This window comes from Petaurus breviceps, unplaced genomic scaffold (genome assembly GCF_028583685.1).
Source record: "Petaurus breviceps papuanus isolate PSGF00001 unplaced genomic scaffold, PetGlider_PUasm1.0 186, whole genome shotgun sequence".
NCBI lineage: Eukaryota > Metazoa > Chordata > Mammalia > Diprotodontia > Petauridae > Petaurus > Petaurus breviceps.
The window spans coordinates 29,110,814-29,135,290 of NW_027185798.1; the positions used below are offsets into that span (position 1 = coordinate 29,110,814).

General features: G+C 41.9%; 2 protein-coding genes across 6 annotated transcripts in view; both read left to right on the plus strand.

The window, feature by feature from the left end:
- The window catches only part of LOC138162114 (C-C motif chemokine 3-like), a 34,343-nt gene extending 22,084 nt beyond the window's left edge, over positions 1 to 12,259 (plus strand). For 2 of the 5 annotated variants that reach the window (XM_069089189.1, XM_069089190.1), the window contains exons 2-4: positions 9,651 to 9,830; positions 9,904 to 10,018; positions 11,971 to 12,259. In XM_069089189.1, coding sequence (XP_068945290.1) covers positions 9,749 to 9,830; positions 9,904 to 10,018; positions 11,971 to 12,058 — 285 coding nt within the window. In that variant the 5' untranslated portion in view covers positions 9,651 to 9,748 and the 3' untranslated portion in view covers positions 12,059 to 12,259. Of the gene's footprint in view, positions 1 to 641; positions 774 to 8,902; positions 9,018 to 9,650; positions 9,831 to 9,903; positions 10,019 to 11,970 lie in introns of those variants that run through there. The other 3 variants (XM_069089191.1, XM_069089194.1, XM_069089192.1) reach the window with 3 other exon arrangements.
- Positions 1 to 24,477, plus strand: part of LOC138162618 (protein Wfdc21-like) — a 387,573-nt gene that overhangs the window by 168,669 nt on the left and 194,427 nt on the right. The window lies entirely within an intron of this gene.

Here is a 24,477-nt window from a genome sequence, read left to right on the forward strand (position 1 = left end):
TCTCTCTCTCTCTCTCTCTCTCTCTCCCTCTCTCTCTCTCTCTCTCTCTCTCTCTCTCTCTCTCTCTCTCTCTCTCTCTCTCTCTCTCTCTCTCTGTCTCTCAGTTAAAAAGCACTTACTCTGTACCTAGAATTGTGAGAAGGGCTGGAGATAACAAAGAAAGGCCAAAACAGTCCCTCCCCTCAAAGAGCTTACATTCTATCTCTATGAAAATAAGGAAGTACATACCAGGTATAGACAGAGTTAGGGGAAGGACTAGAATTGGATCTTTATTTAGGGAAGTGTTCATGCTGGTTAAGTTCACCATAATGAAAAGGAAAGTTAAAAATTGCAAACAAAGTTAGTGGATTAGACTAGCTTTCTGTGAGGTCCCTTTCAGCTCTATCAGATAATTGGCACACTCAGCTGCCAGTTCTAGTAGTTTTATCCTGAGTAGGTCATACTTCAACAGATTCCCCTGGGAACCTGCTTTCCTTCCACGGTTGGCTGAGCTGGAGAACAGCCTATGATTTTAAAACAAAAATTCTTCTACCCACACATTCTCCTCAGGGAGAAGGATCTACCAATAAGCTGATCAAATGTCTTGAGCTTGCCCTGGGCATCTGGCAACTTTACAAGTTGGGTAGAGTTCTTGGTGTGGGAGGCGGGGGAGCTAGAAGTCTTGGAGTTATAAGATTTGTAGACCTGGGAGGGACACTGATAACAGAGCCTACGACATTCACCTCACTGCTTTTTTCGAAAGAGTACCGACTATCAAGAGTTTCTCAAACAAGGTCTGGACCCTTTCTGGGAGAAAAAAATGGAGATTTGGGGACTTTTTGTTGTGGACAAAGGGCTACCAGTGTATCTGCTTTAGAAAATACTGGCTTTTTCTATCTAGAGGGATTTCAGGGAGCAGGAGGAGGGCAAAGGTAGGAGAATGGAGTGGGGTTTTGGGAAGAAACGGGAACTTTTCTTTGAAGGAAAAAGAGGGATAGAAAATGTGGTATAGTAGAAAAAGAATGAAGTTTGTAGTTGGAGGAGCTGGCATCAAATCCCAGTTCTACTACCCTCTATAGGATCTTGGGTAAGTCATTTCCTCCTCTGGAAAATGAGAGCATTTAGGGGGGCTAGGTGGCACAGTGAATAGAGCACCTGCCCTGGAGTTAGGAGGACCTGAGTTCAAATGTGAACTCAGGCACTTAACACAAAAACTAGCCATGTGACCTTGGGCAAGTCACTTAAACTCCAATTGCCCTCTAAAAAGAAAAAGAAAATGAAAGCATTTAACTAGATGGTCCTTTTAAATGCTGGGATTTCCATGACTAATATATCATCTATGATTTCTTTTCCTCTGTGACCTACTCTTTCAATCTCCCTGAGCCCTATGTGAGAAGGGACACAGAATTTTCAGAATTATGTTTTTAAATAATTGAAGGAAAGATGAAATTTCAGTTAGTGGTTAGTGAAAAATAAAGATGTATTTTTTCCATCTAGGTTCACATTACCACCCCCCATCCACACCCCTCCCCAAACCCAAAACCAAAAAAATCCAACCAAACAAACAAACCCCATCAATGATCTGTGGACCTCAGAACAAGAACCCTTACTGTATACTCTAATGTTTGTTCTTATAACTTTCTAAATATGGGAGCTTTGAACATTCCTTTATCAGAAGGTCTAGTCTCTGAGAAAAATCACCAGGATAAGAATTTAGAAAATTTTGGGGGGGAAATGTCACTATGGTGTCGTGGAAAAGACAGAGAACTATCAGAGGACCTGGGTTTGAATCCTGATTCTAACTTATCAGTGTGACTTTAGGGAAGTCATTCAGAGATCCCTCTGAGAAAATGAGGAAATGGCAACAGATAGTCTTTTCAGGTTTAAATCTACCAGACAAGACCCTTTGTCACGCTGATAAAATAAAAGGGTTGGTCTTGATGATCTGTCAGGATTTACAAATATTCTGAATATGAAATGATTGGCATTCTAACACATGCCCTGTTTTTTCCCTGAATTTGTTTTATTTTTGACAGAGTACTTATGTTCCTGAATTTTAGTATGTAAAGGGTCAGGGAGAATGTTGATAGAGCAGGCCCTAGTCAATCATGAGAGATTGTAAAGTATGCCTTTGTGTGATATTTCTTTTTGAAACATGTGGGCATGCCCACTGGTACCCATAAACTCCTGCTTGATTCCCAATGATTGGGACTATTTCCAAGATGATTGATTGAGAAGTATGGATTTTGACTGGAGCTGCCTCTCTCTCTCTCTCTCTCTCTCTCTCTCTTCTGTGAAAGTGAGCTGACAGATCAGCAGTCTCTCCCTTTTTTTTGTACTTCCTTTTGTCTTTCCCAGTTCAGAAAACATACTGCATTTGGTAGAGTGAGCTGATCCTAGGGAGAGATGTTTATGCCTTTTCTCCACCAGGAACTGGACATGGAAGCTTTGGGGCAGATGCACATGGAAGCTGACCATGTACTTGCTGGTGACTTGAGATCCTGAGAGTGAACTTTCTAGCTGCCGAGAGATTGACAGCAATTGTATTATTTCCTGCAGAAGCACAGGGCTGAGGCTGCTGTGTGTGGCTAGTTCATGTTGGTGGACCACAAACTCTTGTGTGGAGGAGGGGAGATTTTGAACTCCTTAGGTAGTGTGACACTAGAATCTAGTCTTTTAACTAGAAAAGATATTTCCTAGGCAGTGCCAATCTAGGAGGCTGTCTCATGCCCAAATTGGAGAATTCCTGAGTTTAAAGTTTGGGAGTTATACTTGTAGAGAGCAAAGGAATCTTCCTGACATAGTGAGGTTCTTGGAGAAAGAAGAGAATTATTCGATCCCCGATATCGGTCCTGAGCAGTACCTTACTTGGAGAATAAAACCACCATATTGCGGGGTGAGGGAAGGCAAGAAATCTGGCCCTTGCCACCAAACTCACTCCTCTCACATTATTATGTGAGTTATTCAGATGGTGCTTGTCAGATGGGAAGGAAATTGCATCCCAACCACAGGGTGGCACTAAGAGTCTGGGAGGGACAGTTAGTCTCTGGAAGACTACAGAGCTGCCAAAATGCCTCAGGAGAACTGATAGACTATTGAGTACTCTCTCTGCTTCTGAGTGCCTTTTATGTTCCTCTACCTGTTTATGGATTTCTACAAGTCCTTTGCACCCTTTGCATTTTCTTTTCTGTGTTGAAATAACCTCTGTCTAACATCCAATATCCATATTCTAGCTTTGAGTGATCATGTAGGGAAACAGTTTTTCATCAACCAAAATACAGGACTGTTGCTAATAGATCTACCTGATAAAGCAAAATGGATGATTTTCTGGCAGGAAATAGCTACCTTTTCTCCTTAGCTTATCATTTGTCCTGTGTCAACTTCATTTGCATGTTAAGTCAGAGATGATCTTGAGAGTATTGAACCTTAACTTAGACAGTTATGTCAAATATAACCCAGGGCTTTGATTTCCACCCATGCAGGAGTCAAAAAACATTTAATCTTATCCTGTGGGCACTCTGCAAGGTTTTTGTTAGCTGAGTGTGTTCCTAAGGAGCTATCAGTCTGCTCTTTCCCAGAAGAGGCCCTAGCTATTAAGTCCTGGCAAACTGAAGCAAAGATGGCACAAGGGCTTCTGAAGAAGTAATTCCAACAAATAGTAGCAGAGAGCAATGCCCGGAAGAGATGAAATGTTCAGAAGCTGCCAAAACACACAACACCTCATGGAGATCAGCAGGAACCAGCAACGTCATATGCCTAATGGAGACACCGAGAGACCAGAAGAGAGACACATCAGTGAACACCATGTACTGGTCATCACCACAAGATTAATGGGGACTAGCAGGGTCTGGTGAGCCATTGTGAGAAGGTATGCCCAGTAAAAGCACTACACCCAGTGTGGGGGCAAGTCTAGTAGAAGCAACATGATGATATCTTCAGAAGACATTGTTGGTTATACAGAGAAAGAGGTATAAGTTGCCTCTGCACAAGAGACCAGCCAGCCACATGTATTTTCCACATGTGTGTGCCACTATTCACACTTGCTCTTTCCACTGATGGCATGTGGACTTATGGGAGAATGTGCACTGAGTTTATGGAAGGAATGTTCTATTAGAACATTCTTGCTGTCTCATTTCATTAAGTAACTTTTCTTTGAAATGATGAGCTGCCTGGTTGATGGAAAAAAAGTAAATGCATTGGTGGGAAATCAGAATGGTTTTGAGTAGATGCAGCTCCACAGAGAACCTTAAACCTGAGGTGGGAGTATTCAAGGTGTTGCACTTATAAGAGCTGGGGACCTCTTACCCACATTTAGAGAAACTTATACCCAACCTATCTTTGGAAATTTTCCTGGAGAATATCCAGGTCAGAGCAATGAGTCAAAGATAAAGCAAAATCTCTTTTTTTGTGGGGTGGGGGGTAGAGAATCAGAAGAAGTTGGTACAAGTACACAAGGCTTTGGGGGGACCCTGGGACTGGTGTTTCAATGCATATATTATCATTTTTCCTTTTTCTTATTTGCATTGATACTTTTTTTAAATAGCATCTTCATTTATGAATAAATACCTTCCTTCATCTGTTTTGGATTGTAGAAGACCTGAGTCCAAATCCAGCCTCAGACACTTACTGACCATGTGACTTGGGGCAAGTCACTGAAGCTTGGTCTGCCCAAGTTTCCTCAACTGTAAAATAGGGATAATAATAGTAGCACCTACCTTTCATGAGGTTATTGTGTGGATCAAATGACATAGTATTTGTAAAGTGCTTGGTATGTTTGCTCCCTTTTCTTTCCCCCACCTCCCATATGAATCTCATTATTATTTTTTCTAGCTCTGGAAAACAAAACAATCCTTTGGTAGTTTGATTGGAATAGCACCAATTAAATGAATTAATGTACATATTATTGTCCTTTTTATATTATTATATTGGCTTGATCTATCCATAAACAATTAATGTTTCTCTGATAATTTAGGTATATTTTAATTTCTTCAGAGACTATTTTATTTTTGGATGTACATAATTCATGTATGTATCTTGGTAGATATATTCCTCAATATTTTACATTTTCTGTAGTTATTTTGAATGGAATTTCCACTTCTTTCTATTTGGTTTTGTTGGTAATATAAAGAAATACTGATGATTTATGTGGATTAATTTTATATCCTGAAATTTGATGGATTAATTGATTATTTTAGTTAACTTTTGGCTGACTCTTTAGAGTTTTCCAAGTAAATTATTATATCATCTGTAAAAAAGCAGTAATTTTCTTTCCTCCATTTTTCTTTATTGTCTTATTGCTGTAGCTAGAATTTCTAGTACTATATTAGATAATGGTGGTGATATTGGACATGCTTACTTTACCCCTCATCTTACTGGGAAGACTTCTAGCTTTTCTCTATTACATATAATGTTTCTCCTTGGTTTTAGAAAGATATAATTTACTTTATTAAAGAAGTATCTATTTATTCTTATGCTTTCTAGTATCTTTTTTAAAGAGAAGCAGGGATTGGACATCATCCAATTCTTTTCAACATCTATTGATATCATGTGGTTTTTAATATCGATACTAGTAATATGATTTATTACATTTATAGTTTTCTTTATATTGACCCAACTTTACATTACCAACATAAATCTAATTTGGTCATAGTGTATAATCTTTATAATATACTGTTATGATCTACTTGTGATATTTTATTGAACTTCTTGAGTCAGGATTCATTAGGGATATTGATCTATAATTTTCTTTCTCTTCTTTCTTTTGTTTAGGTAATAAGGCTGTATTTGTATCATGGAAAGAGATTGTAAAGGCACATCTCTTTTAATATATTGCATGGAATATGTGAAATGTTTGAATTAACTTTTCTTTGGTAGAATTCATTTGGAAATTCATATGGTTCAGGAATTTTTCTTTAGGAATTTATGACTTGTTCAGTTTCTTTTTTTTTCCTGATATGTATTTGATCTACTTCTTTTGTTAATATGACCATTTTATATTTTTGTAGGTGTAATGTGGGTCTGGCACATGTGTAGACCATATTATCTTGGTAAGATGGTATCTCTAAATGGAGAACACTGTGGACATTTTGCAATTGGTTCCAGCTGGTCTACCACATAGTTGAAAAGAGTTTTGTTTTTTCTTCCGGTGACTCAGTAGCCTATAATTGTCAGCATCTTCAAAAGGGACTAATTGAGTCAACTGCTCTGTCTTTGGCTCTGATGGGGGACGGGATCCCAATAGGTTCAGCAGGAATTCTGATCTTATCTAAGACCAGAAAACCTGCCATAGTATCAGGAAAGAATTCAAGGTCTCAGGCTTAATTGGAGTGAGAGTTGTAGAGTTTATTGTTAAGCTTCCATGAGAAGCGGGCAAGAGTCCTTTAGGGGATCTGCAAGCGAGAGGGGTCCATGCTTTTTCCTTTAAAGGCTAGGGCTGCCATTGTCAGGGCTGACTGGATGGGAGGGGCCTCAGTGCATAGGTCAGAGCTGACCCAGAGGAGCATGTGAATAGATAGTTTAGATAAGATTTGGGCCAGGCAGAAGGAGACAAAAGGCAAGGATAAAGGAGGGTGTGGGCCAGGCGGGAGAAGAAATGAAGAGATTAAGTAAGAACAAAGGGGTCACAGGGTGTTGCCTAGGCGGAGTGTGGGATAGGGAGAAGGGGTAGAGCTCATGGGTGGGAAAGGACAAATTGCAGTTACAACTTCACAGACTGGTTTTACAAGTTGGTTTGACCTAGACCCCAGGTACCCCATCAGCTCTATTGCTACATTTGTGAGGAAGTGAAGTAATTCCTTCACTCAGAGCATCTTCACTTGCAATGAGAACTTGTAGCAAGGGAAAAAGACCTTGGGGTCTCTTCTCTTTAAGGCCACATGGCCCCCAGAAATGGGCCTGGGTCCTTCTCCTTTTTATTTGTTCTTCTGCCATTTAGGTGCAGGGAATGGACTCTCTAGACTTAAGAATGACAAAGGCTGGGAGTGCAAGCCATAGGGATCTGGAATCTCTGTCAGATCCTGCAGGCAGCCCAGCACTGAAGCATCAAAACACACAGATTGATCATCTGTCATGATGTTTCTTATTCCAGCCCAGCAAAATCCAGTGTGAATGCCACCCATGGATATAAACTTGGTGGGACTAATACTATGTAGGAACTGAGCTAAATTTTGAGTATTAATCTGTACCCAACCCTTAGAGACTGAGTAGATGAAGGAAGTCAGGTCTTCTTGATTTCAAGTCAAGTCCTATATCCATTGTGCCACCAAGCTATCTCCTATGTATTCTGTATGTGTTTGACTCTATCATGAATGTTCTCTGTATATGTCCCATTTTTCTACTGATTTTATGTATACTCATGGGAATACATATACTCGTGGGTAAAAAAATACAAACCAGGCTTAGGGGCAGCTAGATGGCACAGTGAATAGAGCACTGACCCTGGAGTCAGGAGGACCTGAGTTCAAATCCAATCTCAGACACTTAACACAAAAACTAGCCATGTGACCTTGGGCAAGTCACTTAACCCCAATTGCCCTCCAAAGAAAGCAAAAAAACTCCCAGGTTTATAGGGGGAAGTGTTTTATTAATGACTAAAAAAACTCCAAACCATGTTATTTCATCAATTTTTTGCTTTGAACTAATTTTAACATCTCTCTTTCCTTCAAAACTCAGCATATTGCCTCCTGCATGAGATCTTTGCTGATGAGGTCCCTAGCTGCTGGTGCCTTTCCCCTGGAAATTACTCATGTTTCTTTTAGATATAACTTTTTATGCACACATTTTCTCCCTTGCTAGAACACAAACTCCTTGAGCTCAGGATCTGTCTCACTTTTGCCTTTGTATTCTCCACACTTAGCCCAGTGCCTGTGTAGACCCTGTGCTTAATAAATGCCTATTGATTGAGCAAACCCAATGGAATGAATCTCTAAGGTGAAATTTCAGATGCCATGACATTCTGCAGGGGTCTGGGAAAAAGACTTTTGTATAGGGAGGGACTTTTTGCTACTCCTCAAATCACATAATTGAAATCACCTCTCTAATCCACCTGTCTATTAGGTTGACCCTGGTACTGGAATTGGATCCATTGAGTTTGAGACCTCCAAAGAAACCATAGGTAGATGGTTTTTCATTGATTAATTCTGCAAGGAAAAAAAGAAACTAATTCAATTTAGGGCCATTTCTTAATCACCCACCTAGTGCCAGGTTTTGGAGGGAAGGAATGGTGGGATGCCCCCATGGAGCATGAAGGGTCAAGATCAGAAATTAACTGAATCCTTCAATGATTAGAATCCAGGTTGAAAAGGAAATATACCTCATTTACTTTCTCACTTTTGCGTCATGTACAGGACACACCTGGAAGGAATTTCTATAAATCTTGATGACTGACCTTACTAGCTGTCATAACTTTATCATTTATTTGGAGATGGATTTAAGGACAAAACAGTAAAAGAGGAAACGGTCTGTTTGAGAGACAGCTGTGTATGGTGGATAGATAGTTTGTCTGAAGGCCCCTGAAGACATTCCTCTGACCAAGTGTGGCCCATGGCAAGTCCTTTAACTTCTCAAAGTTCTTAGGCAGTTTTCCAAGACTACAAGGTAGAGAGAAGCTGCTGATCTCCATTGGAAGAGGGATCATCTGGGGTTGGGGAACAGGGTTTGTTCATGGGTAGCTGAGGGCTCAGTGTCCCTAGGACCTGTAGAATTTAGGGTGATAGGAGTATGGCAACTCTACAGAAATAGCTCAGGCAGAGTAACAATGAGAAGTCTGTTGAGGGAACTGGCTGAGTCCAAAGATATTCTTCGAGGTTCAACTTCATGGGAAGTGTCATGTTGTATCTTGTGAGGCCCCAGGTGGCTGGCCTTGCAGGAAGGAGGAGCAGGGGTTCTGCCTCAGGGAATCTGAGGAGTGGTTCAGGAGAAGAGGTGGTGTTGGAGGCAGGAAGGCCCATCCCTTGTGCAGGAATCCAGGGAGGAGGGGATGGTGACTTAGGCACCACGTCATGGCAAGCTCAGGAAAGGCCTGGTCTAATCTGAGTGAGGTTTGGTCCTCACTCCTCTGCATCTGCTGCTCTGTCTGGTTTCAGCTCCACAGGAAAAGATGGCCCTCCCAGGACAAGCTCATCACTTCTAAACTCTCCACCAGGCTGCTAATTCAAGTCTTGATTGACACCACCTTTCTCAGCCTTCTCTCCCCTCTGATTGAGAGGCTGGAGGGAGGAGCACCAAACTTCTGCTAAGGCCTTCCTTTAGAGAGGACAGAAATGGGACTCTATAAGATCCTCTCCTACCTTTGCATCTGCTGTCCTCCCTGGCTTCAAATCCATGGAACGCTTTCTTCTGTGGCGTTTCACCTCTCTCCTCACCCCAGTCCCATGCTCCCCCCTCTTCCTGCCTCATTTTGGGTGTTGTCTCCCCTTTTAGATAGTAAGCTCCTTGAGGTCAGGGACTATCATTCTTTTTATTACTTGTATCTCCAGTGATTAACACAGGGCCTGCTTAATAAATGGATTGGATTGTTGCAGTGGCCTGGGAAACTCTGTTCCCCAAAGCCCCACTTCTTCTCTAACCCAGGCCTCAGTTACCTTATTTTTAAAGCATGGTGACCTGTTTAAATAAGGAATCCAATTTATATAAATATTGATTTCTGTTCCCTTCCCTTGCCATTCCTCCAGAGCTTACGTGGAACAGGGTCCTGGTCACTAAGGAATCAAGGGCAAGGACAAGCTGAACACTCCTCTACCTTGGCTTGGCTCCCAAGCTTCTTCTCAGCATGACCATGAAGGTCTTGGTGGTTGCCTTCTCCTTCCTCCTCTTCCTCACTGGCTTCTTCTTGGTGATGTCAGTGGAGCAAAGTAAGTTCATTTTCCTTTTCTAGTTGCTTTGAGGCCCCTCTCATGGGTTCTCATTCAGCTCGTTCCTTCACAGCTGACTTGGCCGATGTCACCCCCTGCTGCCACAACTTCGTCAACCATCGGATCCCGCAATCTCTTGTCATCGGTTATGTTAGGACTAGCCCCCGGTGCCCCAAGCCTGGAGTTTTGTGAGTACTTCATGTGCCGACTTTCTCTGAAAAGACAGGAGGAGATGAGGTGATGTGTAACAGGGCATGGATAGCCGCTCCTGGCAAACTGAGAATCTCCAAGGAATCCAGGGGGCAAGAAGATGTAGACTTGTGTTTCTTGATCCCATCCTATAGGACTAGGAGCAATGGGTAGAAATTTCAGAGAGGCAGATTTAGGATCAACGTATGGGGACAAAAACCCAACAATTCCCTGAGGATCATGGCTTTAGAGCTGGGAGGGTCCTTAGAGACCATGAAGTCTAACACCCTGATTTTACAAATAAGGAAATGGAGACCCAGAGAATGAAAGAGAGCTTGTCAAGGCCACACAGGTGGTAAACATTAGAGGTGGGAGGTGAGCCCTGGTTCCCTGACTTCTGTTCCACTCATTGCTTTGGCCTCTGTATTGAAGCATCTCCTAAATTTGGAATGGTCGTGGGTTCTCCTACACCAGATATTGTCAGCCTGAGGCTGTCTAACCATTTATGCTGAGATATTGTAGACAGGAATCTGGTTTCCACACAGGCTAGACTATGTGGCTTCTGACATCCCTTTCCCTTCTGATATACTGGGACTCAGGAAGTTTCTGGCCTCCTCACCTCACTGAAAGGGAGGATTTGACCCTAGGGAGCAATGTGGTAGACTGGAAATGATAGTGAATTTGGAGTCAAAAGTTGTTCACTTGTTTTTCATTGTGTCCAACTCTTCATGATCCCATTTGGGGTTTTCTTGCCAGAGATACTGGAGCAGTTTGCCATTTCCTTCTCCAGCTTATTTGGCAGATGAGGAAACTGAGACAAACAGGGTTAAGTGACTTGCCCAGGGTCACACAGCTAGTACATTCCTGAAGATAGATTTGAACTTAAGTCTTCAGAATTCTAGACCTGGCACTCTATCTAGCACTGTGCCACCTCACTGCCTGGGAGTGGATTCAAATCCCAGCTCTGCCATTCATTATCTTTATGACCTCCTTGGACATCTTTCATTTTCTTTGGGTCTTTTAGACTTGATAGACTTCTATGGACCCTTCCATAATTCATAATCATTGGACAGGATGACCTCTGACCTCTCTTCCAGTTCTAAATTGATATTGCTATGATCATAAATTGTAAATATTTAGATATAGTGTTATAATTATAAATATTTTTAATACATCATTATAATATAATAAAAAATACACACCAATTATTCACATTACAGGCCACAGGTCACCTAACCTTTAGGGAAGAGCCATCTTACATTTCTCAGAAGCCTTGAAATTATTCTGGGGGGAGGTAGTAGTGACACTTGGGATGGGAGAAAAATGGGTCTCCCCAGAGAGTCCTTGTCCATCCCATCCTATGGGAAACCAGGTATATTTCCCCACCATCAGAGAATCCTCAAAAACCTGAGGGTGTGGATGCATGGGAGGGATGGGGATAGGATTGAGGGACAGAGGGGACCTTGGAGATCATCCAGGTTAGTTCCTTGTATTATACTGATAAAGAAATTGAGGTTCCCAAGAGCTGATGAGGGCTTTCTACAGTCCCATAAGGAGTAAGTAGGAAAGGTAGTTTTTGGTTCTAGAGCAAGGGCTTTTTGTAGGATACCACAATGACCCTGTGGGTAGTTGTGGTAGGGAAGATTATATGGTGGCAGAAGCTGGTTTGGAGATTTTGGATAAGGCTCTGAAACCTCCCAGCAGACTGAGATGTCCTAGGTGGGAATCTCCTTGCTATACTGTATCTGATGGGTTCTGGGTAGGAGCTGCTCCCATTGAAGGTTGGGAGAGAGAGCCCAGGGAAATTACCCAGCAGATGCCACAGAGGGAAGGACTCAGCCCTGGGGAGATGAGGGCAAAGTCAAGGTGTAGAGAGGGAGAAATAAGAAAAGAAGGGCATTTAATTTCAGCAACTTCTCTGAATAGACTCCATCTACTTTTCAATCCTTAGGTTTGAAACCAAACAAGGACTGAAAGTCTGTGCCAATCCAGCTGTCCACTGGGTCCAGAGGTATATGAAAAACCTGGATCTCCACTAAGCTGGGGAACAGGGTGACAGGTGAAAGAGGACAAGGAAAGCCAGCGGAGCAATCCTGTGTCCTTTTGCTAGTGCTGACCTGGTCCTGGTCCCCAGGGCTGTAGGCAGCCTTGAACCTGTTATTTCCACCCCAGAGGATGGATGGAAATGGGTCAAGCTGTTGCCACAATCTGAGGGAGAATAAAAACCTTTGAAAGCAAAACTCTCTGTTGGTTTTCCTGGGGATGTGGGTTGAATGGATTTTACTTCTCTTTCCTACCTTCCTGGACCAATCCATATCAGAGACTCTTCTCTCCAATCACGCAGGGGAGAGGGAGACTGGAACAGGCAGAGGGCTCGGGTTTATGATGAGGAGCTGGCATGTTCCTTCCACCCCCAAGTTCAGTATTCCTGTCTTTTCACTTTCTGCTCTTCTCTAGACTTGTCTTTGATTTTCAATGACTGTTTCTCCCCACTTCTCTGCCCTGCCCCCTTCTCTTACCAATCACCCAGGCTCATAACCTCAGTTTCATACTCTATTCTTCATTTGAATCTGTTTTCAAATCTTTTCTACCTCCAAAATATCTTTCCTTTAGATCCCCTTTTCTCTACTGACATGGCTATGTCACTGGTGCTGACCCTCTTACATGGACTATGTTGATCTTTCTGCCTCAAGTCTTTCCCTACTAATTTGTCCTTCACTCAGTTGCCAAAGTGATTTTCCTAAAGCACACATCTGATGCCATGTCACCTCCTTCTCCCCTTTACAAAAGGAGGTCCATTGGTTCCCTATTTCTTTCAGGATCAAATATAAGTCCTCTGTTTGTCATTCAAAGCTCTTTATCACTTTCCTCCTTTCTGTCTTTCTAGACTTCTCACACTTTTTAGTCCTTCACATTTTTCAAGATCCAGAGACACTGGAATCCTTGCTGTTCTTCATACATGATGCTTTGTACTCAGTTTCTTCTTTTTTTTTAAACAAACTCTTCCCCATTCCTAGAATTCTCTCCCTCTTTACCCCTCCCTCTTGACTTCTCTGGTTTCATTGAAGACTTACCTCAGATCCCAACTGCTGCAAGGGGCCTTTTCTGTTTTCCAACCCCTGCCTGTATCTTCTCTCTGGGATGACCTCTATTAGTTCTTTCTCTGGAGGTGGATAGCATTTTTCATCATAAGTCCTTCAGGATTGTCTTGGATCATTGTATTGCTGAGAAGAGCTAAGTCATTCATAGTTGATCATCATAAAATATTGTTGTTAGTGTATACAATGTTCTCTGCTTCTGCTCATTTCACTTTGCATCAGTTCATGTAAATCTTTACAGAATTTTTCTAAGAGCATCCTGCTCATCAGTTCTTATAGCACAAAGGTATTCCATCATAATTATGTACAACTTGTTCAACCATTCCCCAATTTATGGCCATCCCCTCAATTTCCTGTTCTTTGTCACTTAAAAAAATGGCTATAAATATTTTTGTACACAAAGATCCTTTCCCTTTTTGTTTTTTGTCTCTTTGAGATACAGATTTCGTAATGGTATTGCTTGGTCAAAGGGTATACATGCTTCTATAACAATTTGAGCATAGTTCCACATTGCTTTAAAGAATGGTTGAATCAGTATACAACTTCACCAACAGTGCATTAAGGTCTCAATTTCCCCATATTGCCTCCAACATTTGTTATTTTCCTTTTCTGTTATATTATCCAATATGATAAGTGTGGGGTGGTAGCTCAGAGTTGTTTTAATTTGCATTTCTTCAATCAATAGTGATCGAGAACATTTTTATGTGACTATAGATAGCTTTGATTCCTTTGAAAACTACCTGTTCATATTTTTGACCATTTATTAATTGACAAGTGACTCCTATGTCTATAAATTTGACTCATTTCTCTATGTATTTGAGAAATGAGGTCTTTATCAGAGAAATTTGTAAATTTTTTTTCATAGTTATGATTACCATGTACTTCCTTCCATTGTATTTTCCATTTATACTATTCTTTCTCCTTCTTTCCTGCCAGTTCTCAAAAGTGTCTTGTTTCTGACTTTACCTTCCCCAATCTGCCCTCCCTTCTGTCAGTCACCCCACAACCACCTTTCCTTATCTCTTTCCCCTCCTACTTTCCTGTATGGCACCCCTTAATTTTGTTTATAAAAGATATTACTCCGTCATTTCCAACTCATAGCTGAATCCTCTGTCTATGTATGCTCCTTCTGACTGTCCTGATAATGAGATAGTTTTTAGGAGTAACAAATATCATTTTCCCACCTAAGAATGCAACCTTATCAAATGCTTTATGATTTTTCTTTCCTGTTTATCGTTTTATGCTTCTCTTGACTCTCGTATTTGAAAGTCAAATTTTCTACTTAGCTCTGGTCCTTTCATCAGGAATACTTCAAAATCCTCTATGTAATTGAATATCCTCCTCCTCCTCCTACCAAGGATTATACTCAGTTTTTCTGGGTAGGTAATGCTTGTTTGCAATCCTAGCTCTTTTGCCCTCCAGAATAGAATATTTCATGCCCTCTGATCCTTTAATGTAGAAACTGCTAAATCCTGTGTTATCCTGACTGTGGTTTCAGGATAATTGAATTGTTTCTTTCTGAGGGCTTGTGATATTTTCTCCTCGATCTGGGAACCCTGGAATTTGACTACAATATTCCATAGAATTTTCATTTCACCTCTTTTAGAAGGTGATTATCAACATCTGTTTTACCTTCTGATTCTAGAATATCAGGGCAGTTTTCTTTGATAGTTACTTGAAAGATTATGTCTATGTTCTTTTTTCAGTCATGACTTTTAGGTAGTTCAAATGATCTCTCCTGGATCTATTTTCCAGATCATTTGTTTTTCCAATGAGATATTTTGCATTTTCTTCTATTTTTTCAGTCTTTTGATTTTGTTTCATTGTTCCTTGATGATTTATAAAGCAATTAGCTTCCACTTGCCCAGTTCTAAGTTTTAAGGAATTATTTTCTTCAGTGAGCTTTTGTACCTTCTTTTCCATTTGGATGATTTTACTTTTTTTTTTTTTAAGCAATCGGGGTTAAGTAACTTGCTCAAGGTTATGTGGCCAGTTATTTCTGGGTGTGGTGCTGAGTATCTGAGCCTGGATTTGAACCAGGTCATCCTGACACTGGAGCCAGTGCTCTTATTCTCTGTGCTACCTGGCTGCCCCAATTCTTCAGTATTTTTTGTGCCTCCTTTACCAAGCTGTTGACTTTTTTCATGATTTTCTTGCATCACTCTCAATTCTTTTCCCAATTTTTCATCTACCTCTCTTACTTGATTTTTAAAATACTTTTTGAGTCCTTCCATGACCTGAGATCAATTCATATTTTCCTTTGAGACTTTGGATATAGCAATTTTGACTTTATTGTCTTCTTCTGAGTTTATTTTGATCTTCTCTGTAGTAGTATTTTCTATAGTCGGGATCATTTTCTGCTATTTGCTCACTTTTCCAGCCTATTTCTTGATTTTTAACTCTATGCTAAAGGGAACCTCTGCTTCCAGAGGGTAGGGGGCACTGCACCAAGTTTCAGGTTTCATCTGTTTTCAGAAATAATTTTGAGGACCTGTAAGTTTTTGATTCTTTCAAGGTGGTATGATCGAAGGAGGGGTGTGGTTACTACTCTCCTGCCCTATTCTCTGCTCTGTGAGTGACCACAAGCAAACTTTTCCACCCTGAAACTGTGACCAGGGTCCCAGCTACCTTGGGACCATAAGCTCTGGGGAGCTAGTACTCTTCCCCACCCTGGGACTGAGATCCAGCATTGGGACCTAGATCCAGGTATGGGCAATTCAACAGAGTCCTATCCTCTGTGCTAGCTAGCATAGGGATCCCTATAATCTCTTTCTGACCAGCTGTCTGACCTCCTCAACATGTGTGGGCCCAGAGGTCCTGAACGCACGCACCACTGCTATCACTGATTCAGTCACCCCCAAGGCCTACTTCTGATTTACTGGGGCACAGACTGTGCTGGACTGCACTCCAGTCTCACCGCAGTGCAAGAGACCTTTCTTGCTGACTGACCCAAGTTGCCTTGGGCTGAAAAATTGTTTCACTCCATCCTTTTATGGGTTCTGCCTTTCCAGAATTTGTTTTAAGGCATTATTTAAAGTTTTTTGGAGGTATTTTGGGGAGAGCTAAGGGGAGTCTCTGTCTTTTCTCCACCATTTTGGCTCCACCCTAAGTAAATGCTTTTTGATGGATTATTTGTATCCCTAGTGCTTCACAGAGTGCCTGGCACTTATTAGTGCTTAATTAATGCTTATTAACTTATTAATTCCTTTTCCACATGTGTTGCCAAATAGCATTTTCCTGCTTCTTTTGCTAGCTTATTTCTCTTGATCATCTCTTTGCTTTCCTTTCTCTTCCAAGTCCCATATATTTGTCTTTCTAATTGTTAGAAGGAGATAGGGTGGATTCTTTATAACCCAGGCTTTGTGTTTTGGCAATGTGGTGTAATGGGAGGCCTGCTGGCTTTGGAATCTCACTTCTGACACTATTTATGAGACTCTGGGCAACTCTCATTATCTCCCTGGGCTTCTCTTTCTCTATACAGTTAGACTACATAATTACTTTAAATATTTTTTCATTGATCAAGAAAAAGGGGGGAGTGAAATGTCCACCAGAAATTATATACCAAAACACCCTCCCAGTCGAAACCTGCCAGAAAGGGGCCCCTACCAGGGTCCCTGGAAACCACCTGGTAGGCCATAGTAATTAGGGGACTTTCCACCTGTGCTGCTAGAAAGGGCCCAAAGCTTTGTTTGGCTTTGCTAGGTAACCAAGGCTTCACTAGAAATGGCATCACACCCCCTTGGAATCATACTTTGTTGTTAGCAACGTCTTGTTCTATAAAAATTTGCTCTGCAGAAGGCTTGATGCTGTCCTCCCTACTGTGGGAGGCAGTTGCTGGCTGGCCCGGCTAATAAACACTCCTATCAAATTATAATTGGCTTTGCTGTTGTGTTATTGCTTGGCTGTCCATTTCAAGAGAAGAGGATGAGCCTTGGCCAAAATTGTGTGGCAGATGAAGATGTGAACTAGCTGGCCCCTTTAGGGAAAGCTTCTGCCCGCAAGAGACCTGAACTCTCCACTGAGAAACCCTAAGCAGGACTAGCTCTACCTTTTGCCAGGCTTCTGAATTATACTTCTTTTCCAAACTGTAGTCTTTCAGTGAGTTGTACCCAGGTCCTTATCTCAGGAAAGAAAGTTGTGTGAATAGATTATTAAAAACAGCTGAACAGTTAGCTTGCCAGGTTCTTTAGATTTTCAAAAGAGAATGCCTGTAAATGTGTCTGTTTGACATTTAAAGCCCTTTACAACCAACACCTGCCTTACCTTTCCAGGCTTATCATAACATTCTTCCCTTTCAAGCACTTTATGGTGCAGTCAAATTGACTTTCTTGCTTTTCCCAGCACACAGCCCTTGTATCTTTGCACTGATTGTCCCCTATGCCAAGAAGGCATTCTGTCCTCTATCCTGCCTTGCAGAATTCCTCCTTTGCTTCAAAACTCAGCATATTGCCTCCCACATGAGGTCTGTGCTGATGCCTCTAGGTGCTGGTGCCTTTCCCCTGGAAATCACTTGTTTGTTTTTGATACAGTTATTTATGCACACATTTTCTCCTTTGCTAGGACACAAACTCCTTGAGGTCAGGGCCCGTCTCACTTTTGTCTTTGTATTCTCCACACTTAGCCTGGTGCCTGTGTAGACCTTGTGCTTAATAAATGCCTATTGATTGATCAAACCCAAAGGAATGAATCTCTAAGGGTGAAATTTCAAATACCATGACATTCTGTAGGGGTCTGGGGAAAAGACTTTTGGATAGGGAGGGACTTCCTGCTACTCCTCAGATCACATAATTGAAATCACCTTTCTACTGCTATCTATTAGGTTGGTCCTGGTACTGGAGTTGGACCCGCTGGATTTCTAAGAAGGATGGGTTTTACACGTGTTTAATGAAATGTTGCTCAGATGGGACCTTCATAGAAATCGTGAACTGGAATTCAGGGGTGGAGAACCTGTGGTCTTCTAGGTCCTTGGGTGTGGCCTTTTGACTGAAGTTTTACAGAACAAATCCTTTTGTTGAGGGGATTTGTTCTGTGAAATTTGAATTCAGTGAAAGGGCTACACTTGAGGATATAGAGGGTCACACGTGGCCTCAGGCTATAGGTTCTCCACCCAGATGATTTCTCATTAATTAGTTCTGTAAGGAAAAAAAAAAGAAACTAATTCCACTTCAGGACATTTCTTAAGCATTCACCTGGTGCCAGGTGTTGGGGGAAGGGGAAGGAGTGGTGGGATACAAATAAGGTTTTGCTCTCACAAAGCATAGAGGGTGTAGATGAAAAATTGACTGAATCCCCCAATGATTGGAATCCAAATTGAAAAGTAAATGTTGGGGGATGGCAATAGGTTATACAGGAACTCTGATCCTTATCAAAGACCAGAATGCCTTCGATTCAGTCTGGAAAAGAATTCAGTAGGCCCAATCTGATTTGGAGTCGGAATTGTAAAAATTTATTGTATGCTTTACAGAAGGCAAGGGTCCTTAGGGGACCTGCAAACTTAAAGATAACATAGGCATAATTTTTAAAGAGTCTAGGCAATTAATCAGATGTCAGTTATGCTAACAAGGTGAGTAAGGGTGGGATTAGGGAGGAGTTAAGGAGTGGTCAGTGCTTAAAGGAACATGCACTTTTAATGTTAACTACACAGGTGTATTGCCCATAATTCAGTGGGAAATAGCCCAAGGGGTGTGTGGGGGGGTACCTGGAGGTGTGGTTTTAGGCCTGAAATGTCACTAAGTCAGCTAGTGGTCTAGGGCTGACTGAGAAGTTCCTAGTCTGCCACCCATAAGTGTCATGTTTGACAAGATGGATGTTGGGAACCAAGGCTAACAGGGATTCAGGATGTGGATAATTGGCTAAGGAGTTAACCTATAGATAGGACATTCAAGTATTCATGGATCCAGCTGGCCACTTTACTAAGGGGAGATAACATGTTTATAGATGGTTTAGTGAAGGATTCATAGGTGCAGCTTGTTACTGTTCCAAGCAGAAATAAACAGTTCATGAGTTGTTGCTGGGCAGAGTGCTGGCAGGGGGAAGGGGCAGAGTTAACGCTCTGAGGCGGGTGGGGAATGTGATTTTACAGACTGGTTTTACAAACTGATTTTACAAACTGATGTTACAAACTGATATTACCCACATAGATTCCAAGAACCCCATCAGAAACAGTGGTTGGTCAGTACATACCTTGAAATTCCCAAGTCTCCCTGACCCAGGAGCCCGCCCACCTCCTAGAAGGTGAGCTGACTGGGGAACGACAGAGCTAAACCCAGCAGTCTGCTCACTTCTGTGAGGGAGCACTGAGGTTAGGGGATGGTTGAGCCAGGTACAACAGTGATAGGAGCATGCCCACTCTCCAGAAATAGCCTAGGCAGAGTAACAATGAGAGTTCTGTTGAGGGAGCTGTGTGAGTCCAAAGAAATTCTTCAAGGTCTAACTTCATGGCAAGCGGTCAGGTCAGGTGGCTGACCCGGCAGCAAGCAGGAACAGGAGTCCAGAGAATCTGGCAACTGGTTCAGGAAAAAAGAAGGCCTATCCCTTGTGTGGCATTCAGAAGGGAGAGGGTAGTGACTTGGGTATCTATTGGCAAACTCAGGGGGGGGCCTTTTTGTTCAGCAGTTTCAGTCTCTTGTGCTCAACACATATGTAGTTATATGTAGGCCTTATATGTAGTTAGTTCTTAATTAGTTCTTAATAGCATCTGATAACTTTGCACAACTCTGCCTCACAAATCGAGGACATCACCCTCTTGACCTTTTTGATCCTCTACCAAACAAAGGACAAAAAACAACAACAGTGGTTATGAACTGACTTTCCCTCCCCTGCCTGTATTAACCTTTTCCTGCTCTTTTGCTAGCTTTTTTCTTGCTCATCTCTTTGCTTTCTCCTTTCCCTTCCCAGTCCCATATGTTTGCTTTTTCTAAATGTTAAAAAGAGAGATAGTGTGGGTTCTTTATAGCCCAGGTTTAGCCTTTTGGCAACGTGGTGTAATGGGAGGCCTGTGGGCTTTGGAATCCCACTTCTGATACTATTTATGAGACTGTGAGCAGCTCTGGTCTTCTCTTCCTCTATGTATTATGAGAGGGTTGAACTACATAACTAAAGATTTTTTTTTTGATTGATGTCTTATACCATCTTCCTATCTCAGTTGCGGAATTGCAGAGGAGACGCCAACCTGCCACGGTAAAGGGAGTTTTCTTAGGTAGGAGGTTTACTTCTATCATTAAAATCTCAGCTGTAGTCCTTATCTTTGCTGCTTTCCTATCTCAACATATCATTCCTGTCCTCATCCAGAGATTCTGTCCTGATCCAAAGGATGAAAAAGAATGAAGATTTAATCCCTTGATTATTGATTAAAGAATCAAAATGAATCCCTTACTATTTTCCAGGCATTGTGCTAAGCACTGAGGATGTAAATAAAAGGAAGTGATAGCAAAAAAAAAGTTCACTTATTGATTTTTAATATTCTTTTAAAATTTTAAGTTCCAAATTCTCTCCCTCTCTCCAGTTCCTTCCCTATCCATTAAGAAGATAAGCAATATGATACATATTATACATGTGAAGTGTGCAAAATGTTTTTCCATAGTAGCTGGGTTGAAAAAAGAAAGCAAGAAAAATAAAGTTAAAAATATGCTTCAGTCTGTACTTGAAGGCCATCAGTTCCAGATGGAACTGATTTTTTTTTCACTCATTTTTCACCATGAGTCCTTTGGAATTGTGTTGGATCATTATACTCATCAGTAGAACTAATATTTCACAGTTGGCCATATTTACAATATTGCTATTCCTGACTCCAGGTTCCATACTCTAGTCACTGTGATGAGGTATGGGCTCTGGGAGCCCCCTTGAGCTCTCCTTGAATCCTTGAGGTACAGGCTCTGGGAACCTGCCTTGGTCTCTTGATAAAATCATCTCATTTGATGAGGCATTTGCATGAGGCAATAAGCCTTACATTGTGCCTGGGCCCAGACCTCAAACCTAGTTACTAACTGCAAACTACTAGCCTCCTTACTAGACTAGCCCTCCATTGTTCATCTACTTCCCACCCTAGAGCCTATCAGAATATCAATACTCCCTTGAACTGGCCTAGCCCACTATTGTCTGTAGCCTGCAGCTACCTCCCACCCTTAATCACTCATTGACCTCATTAACTCCTCCTGAAGACCCTCTCCAAACTCCTCCTGTAGACTACCCCTGGATTCCTCCCACAACCTTCTGTAAGTAAGACCCTATCTCAACACCATGTGCTGTGACAAAGCCATAGAATGCCATGTGGGTGCTCCATAGAATAGTGAGAGAGCCATAAAATGACCTAGCAGACTTACTCTGTGTGCAATGCAAGTGAACTTTTAATAAATTTTCCTTTTCTTTGGCTGAGAAGACTTGAGCCGAATTCATTTGGCAGGACCTGGCGTGTTGGTATTTTGGGGTCTCCAGAGCAACCCTAACCCTCTTTATGGGTAACCTCTTCAGGAGTGTGGGAACAAGCATTTATTAAGCACCTACTACCTAAATTTATTTAGAACCTAAGTGTACTAAACACTGTACAAATATCATTGTAGCTATATCATTCGGAAAGTCAATAAACATTTAGTAAGCACCTAGTATGGCCAGGGGACAAAGAGGTGAATAGATTACCAGGTTTGGAGTTAGGAAGACCTGAGTTTAAATTTGACCTCAGATACTAGCTGTGTGACCCTGGGCAAGTCACTTAACCTTGTTTGCCTTGGTTTCCTCATCTGTCAAATGAGAAGGTTATGGCAAATCACTGCAGTAACTCTGCCAAGAAAACTCCAAAGGGGGTCATGAAGAGTTGAATGTGACTGGAAAATACTGAATAAGAAGTGTGTGTCAGGCTCTGTGCCAAGCCCTGGAGATAAAAATAAGAACAAAAGACAACATGTAAACAAATAGGTGATGATCCCAGAGAGAAGGTGCTACAGGTTGGGAAGGCTGGGACTGAAAGGAAGCCTGGATGTGGAGATAAGGAGGGAGAGTATTCTGGGCTAGGGGACAGTCTGTGAGAGTGACTGGAGTTAGAAGGTAGAATATCTTGTTCAAGGAATAGCAAGGAGTTAGTGTCGTTGGATTGAGGAGTGTGTGTGTCTGTGTGTGAGAGACAGAGAGAGACAGAGAGGGAAGAGAGAGAGAGAATATACCACTATGCCATCACCCGTAATGAAGACTGATTTAGCCCCCTAGATATGAGACCTTCCTTAGGAGGAGGCAAAGAACAGGGAAGGCTAAAGGTGAATCTCAGCTTTGGGAACACAAAGTTTCAGATTTGGACCATGCTCTGGATCCATTCCAGGATGGGTGAATCCAGGTTGGGGTGGTAGTTAGAGTGCTGGACTTTGAGGCTAACAGTCATGGGTTAGAATTCCCATCTCAGATACATAATAGCTGTGCTAGTCTCAGTCATTCAACTTGTTTGAGCCTCACTTTCCTCATCTGCAAAATGGGAATAATAACACTTATACTATCTACCTATAGGTTTTTGTGTGGATACAATTGGAAAAGCAAAGTGCTTTACAAGTCTTAAAATGCTACATAAAAGTCAGTATATTGGTGGTGGTAGTGGCAAAGGTGTTTAGAAGTGGTCATGTTCAGAGTTAGAGCCAGTCCTAATGGGGACCCAATAATTATGGGCATAGTTCAGTTACTCCCTACCACAGAGTCCTAGAGAACCCTCAGTTCAGATGTTGCATCCCGATGTGCTCCTTTAAAAAGCAAGGGACCTCATGTGGTAGGCCTGAAGTAAAAAGGAAGCTGAGTCATTGGACTTGCTATGTCTCGCAAATTCCTGATGATGGGAAGCATCTCACAGTCTACTGTGACCTTACATCTGAACTCTTTGAATGTTTTCAGCTTGCCTCACCCTGGATCCTTCACCTCCCCTTGGCCTTGCTCTTCACAGACTACCAACACCACACCTTCTTTGGGAGGCATTTTCTCATCTCTGTTCCTTTCTCAAACTTGTCACATCCAAAGTAGAACTAATTTTCTTTCCTCCTAAGCACACCCCCTCATCTAAACATCTCTATTTTCTCAAAAACAACACCATCCTTCCAATCACCCAGGTTCCCAATCTCAAATTGTTCCTGACTCTTCCCTCTCTGATCCCACATATCCAATCAGGTGCCAAGTCTTATCAATTCTGTCCCCACAACATCTCTCCTATTCATCTCTTTCTTTTCTTTCACAAGGCCACCACACCAGTTCAGACCCTTATCATCTTTTACCTGAACTATTGCCACGGCCAACTGAATAGTCTCTCTACCACCAGTCTGTCCCTTCTCCAATTCATCCTGTAAATGCACTTTTCCTAAGGATATTCCTGAAGACCATGTCACTCTTCTGCTCAATAAACTCTAATGGCTCGCTGTTACCTCTAGGATCATATGCAAACACCTCTGCTTGGCATTTAAAACCCTTCACATTTTGACTCTAACCTGAGTCTCCAGCCTTATCGTTACTCCTCTTTACATACCATACAGGCTAGCCAAGCTGGCCTTCTGTAATGGAAATGCAGATTTAAAGATCTTCCCTGCCCCTAGGCTAACGTGCACCTGGAGCCTGGGGTGGGAGGCTTGTTTTTCAGTAGATACTTTTTGATTGGCCAGTGGGTCAATAAGGTTGTTACATTCTCTGAGCCAGGAGAAAGCTATATAAGCCCTGATGTGTAGCTTTGTTTTGGGACTCACTTTGAGAAGTGTTCTGTGATTTGATCTGAATTCTGGGAAGCCGTTGTTGAGAGTCCCCCGGCTTTGAAAAACCCAGAATGTGGAAACCCAGATGTTGACTGGGTATGGATGTGATGGTTGGACAGTTTGGAAATCTGTCTACTTGATGTTTCTGTCTTGATAATTATGCCTGTATACTTTGAGGTTCAGGGTGCTGACCTTTTCTCCTGAACAAGGTAAAGGATATATGTCTGACTGATTAAAGTAAGCTTGTTAACCCATTTTGAGTTGCTTTCCTTTAACAAAGCAGATCCAAGAACCTGTGGTAGCTGCAAACCCTGAGAACGAGCTTGGAGTGCTTGCTGCTACACCTTCTAACTTTTCTTCCCGTACATACAATACCTCTCATCTCCATGACTTTTCACTTGATGTACCTTGCACCTGAAGTGTACTCCTTTCTCATCCTCAACTCCTAGAAGACTTAGTTTCCTTCAGATTACATCTCAAAGGCTGCTTTTAATGTGGGACATTTCCTGAACCCCCAGCTGCTACTGCCAGTCCTCAGACATTACCTTAGATGACATATGTATATATACATACATGAACAGACATGTATACTTACATATTTCTCTCTCTGTCTCTGTCTCTCTCTCTCTCTCTCTCTCAAAAGCCCTTTTCCAA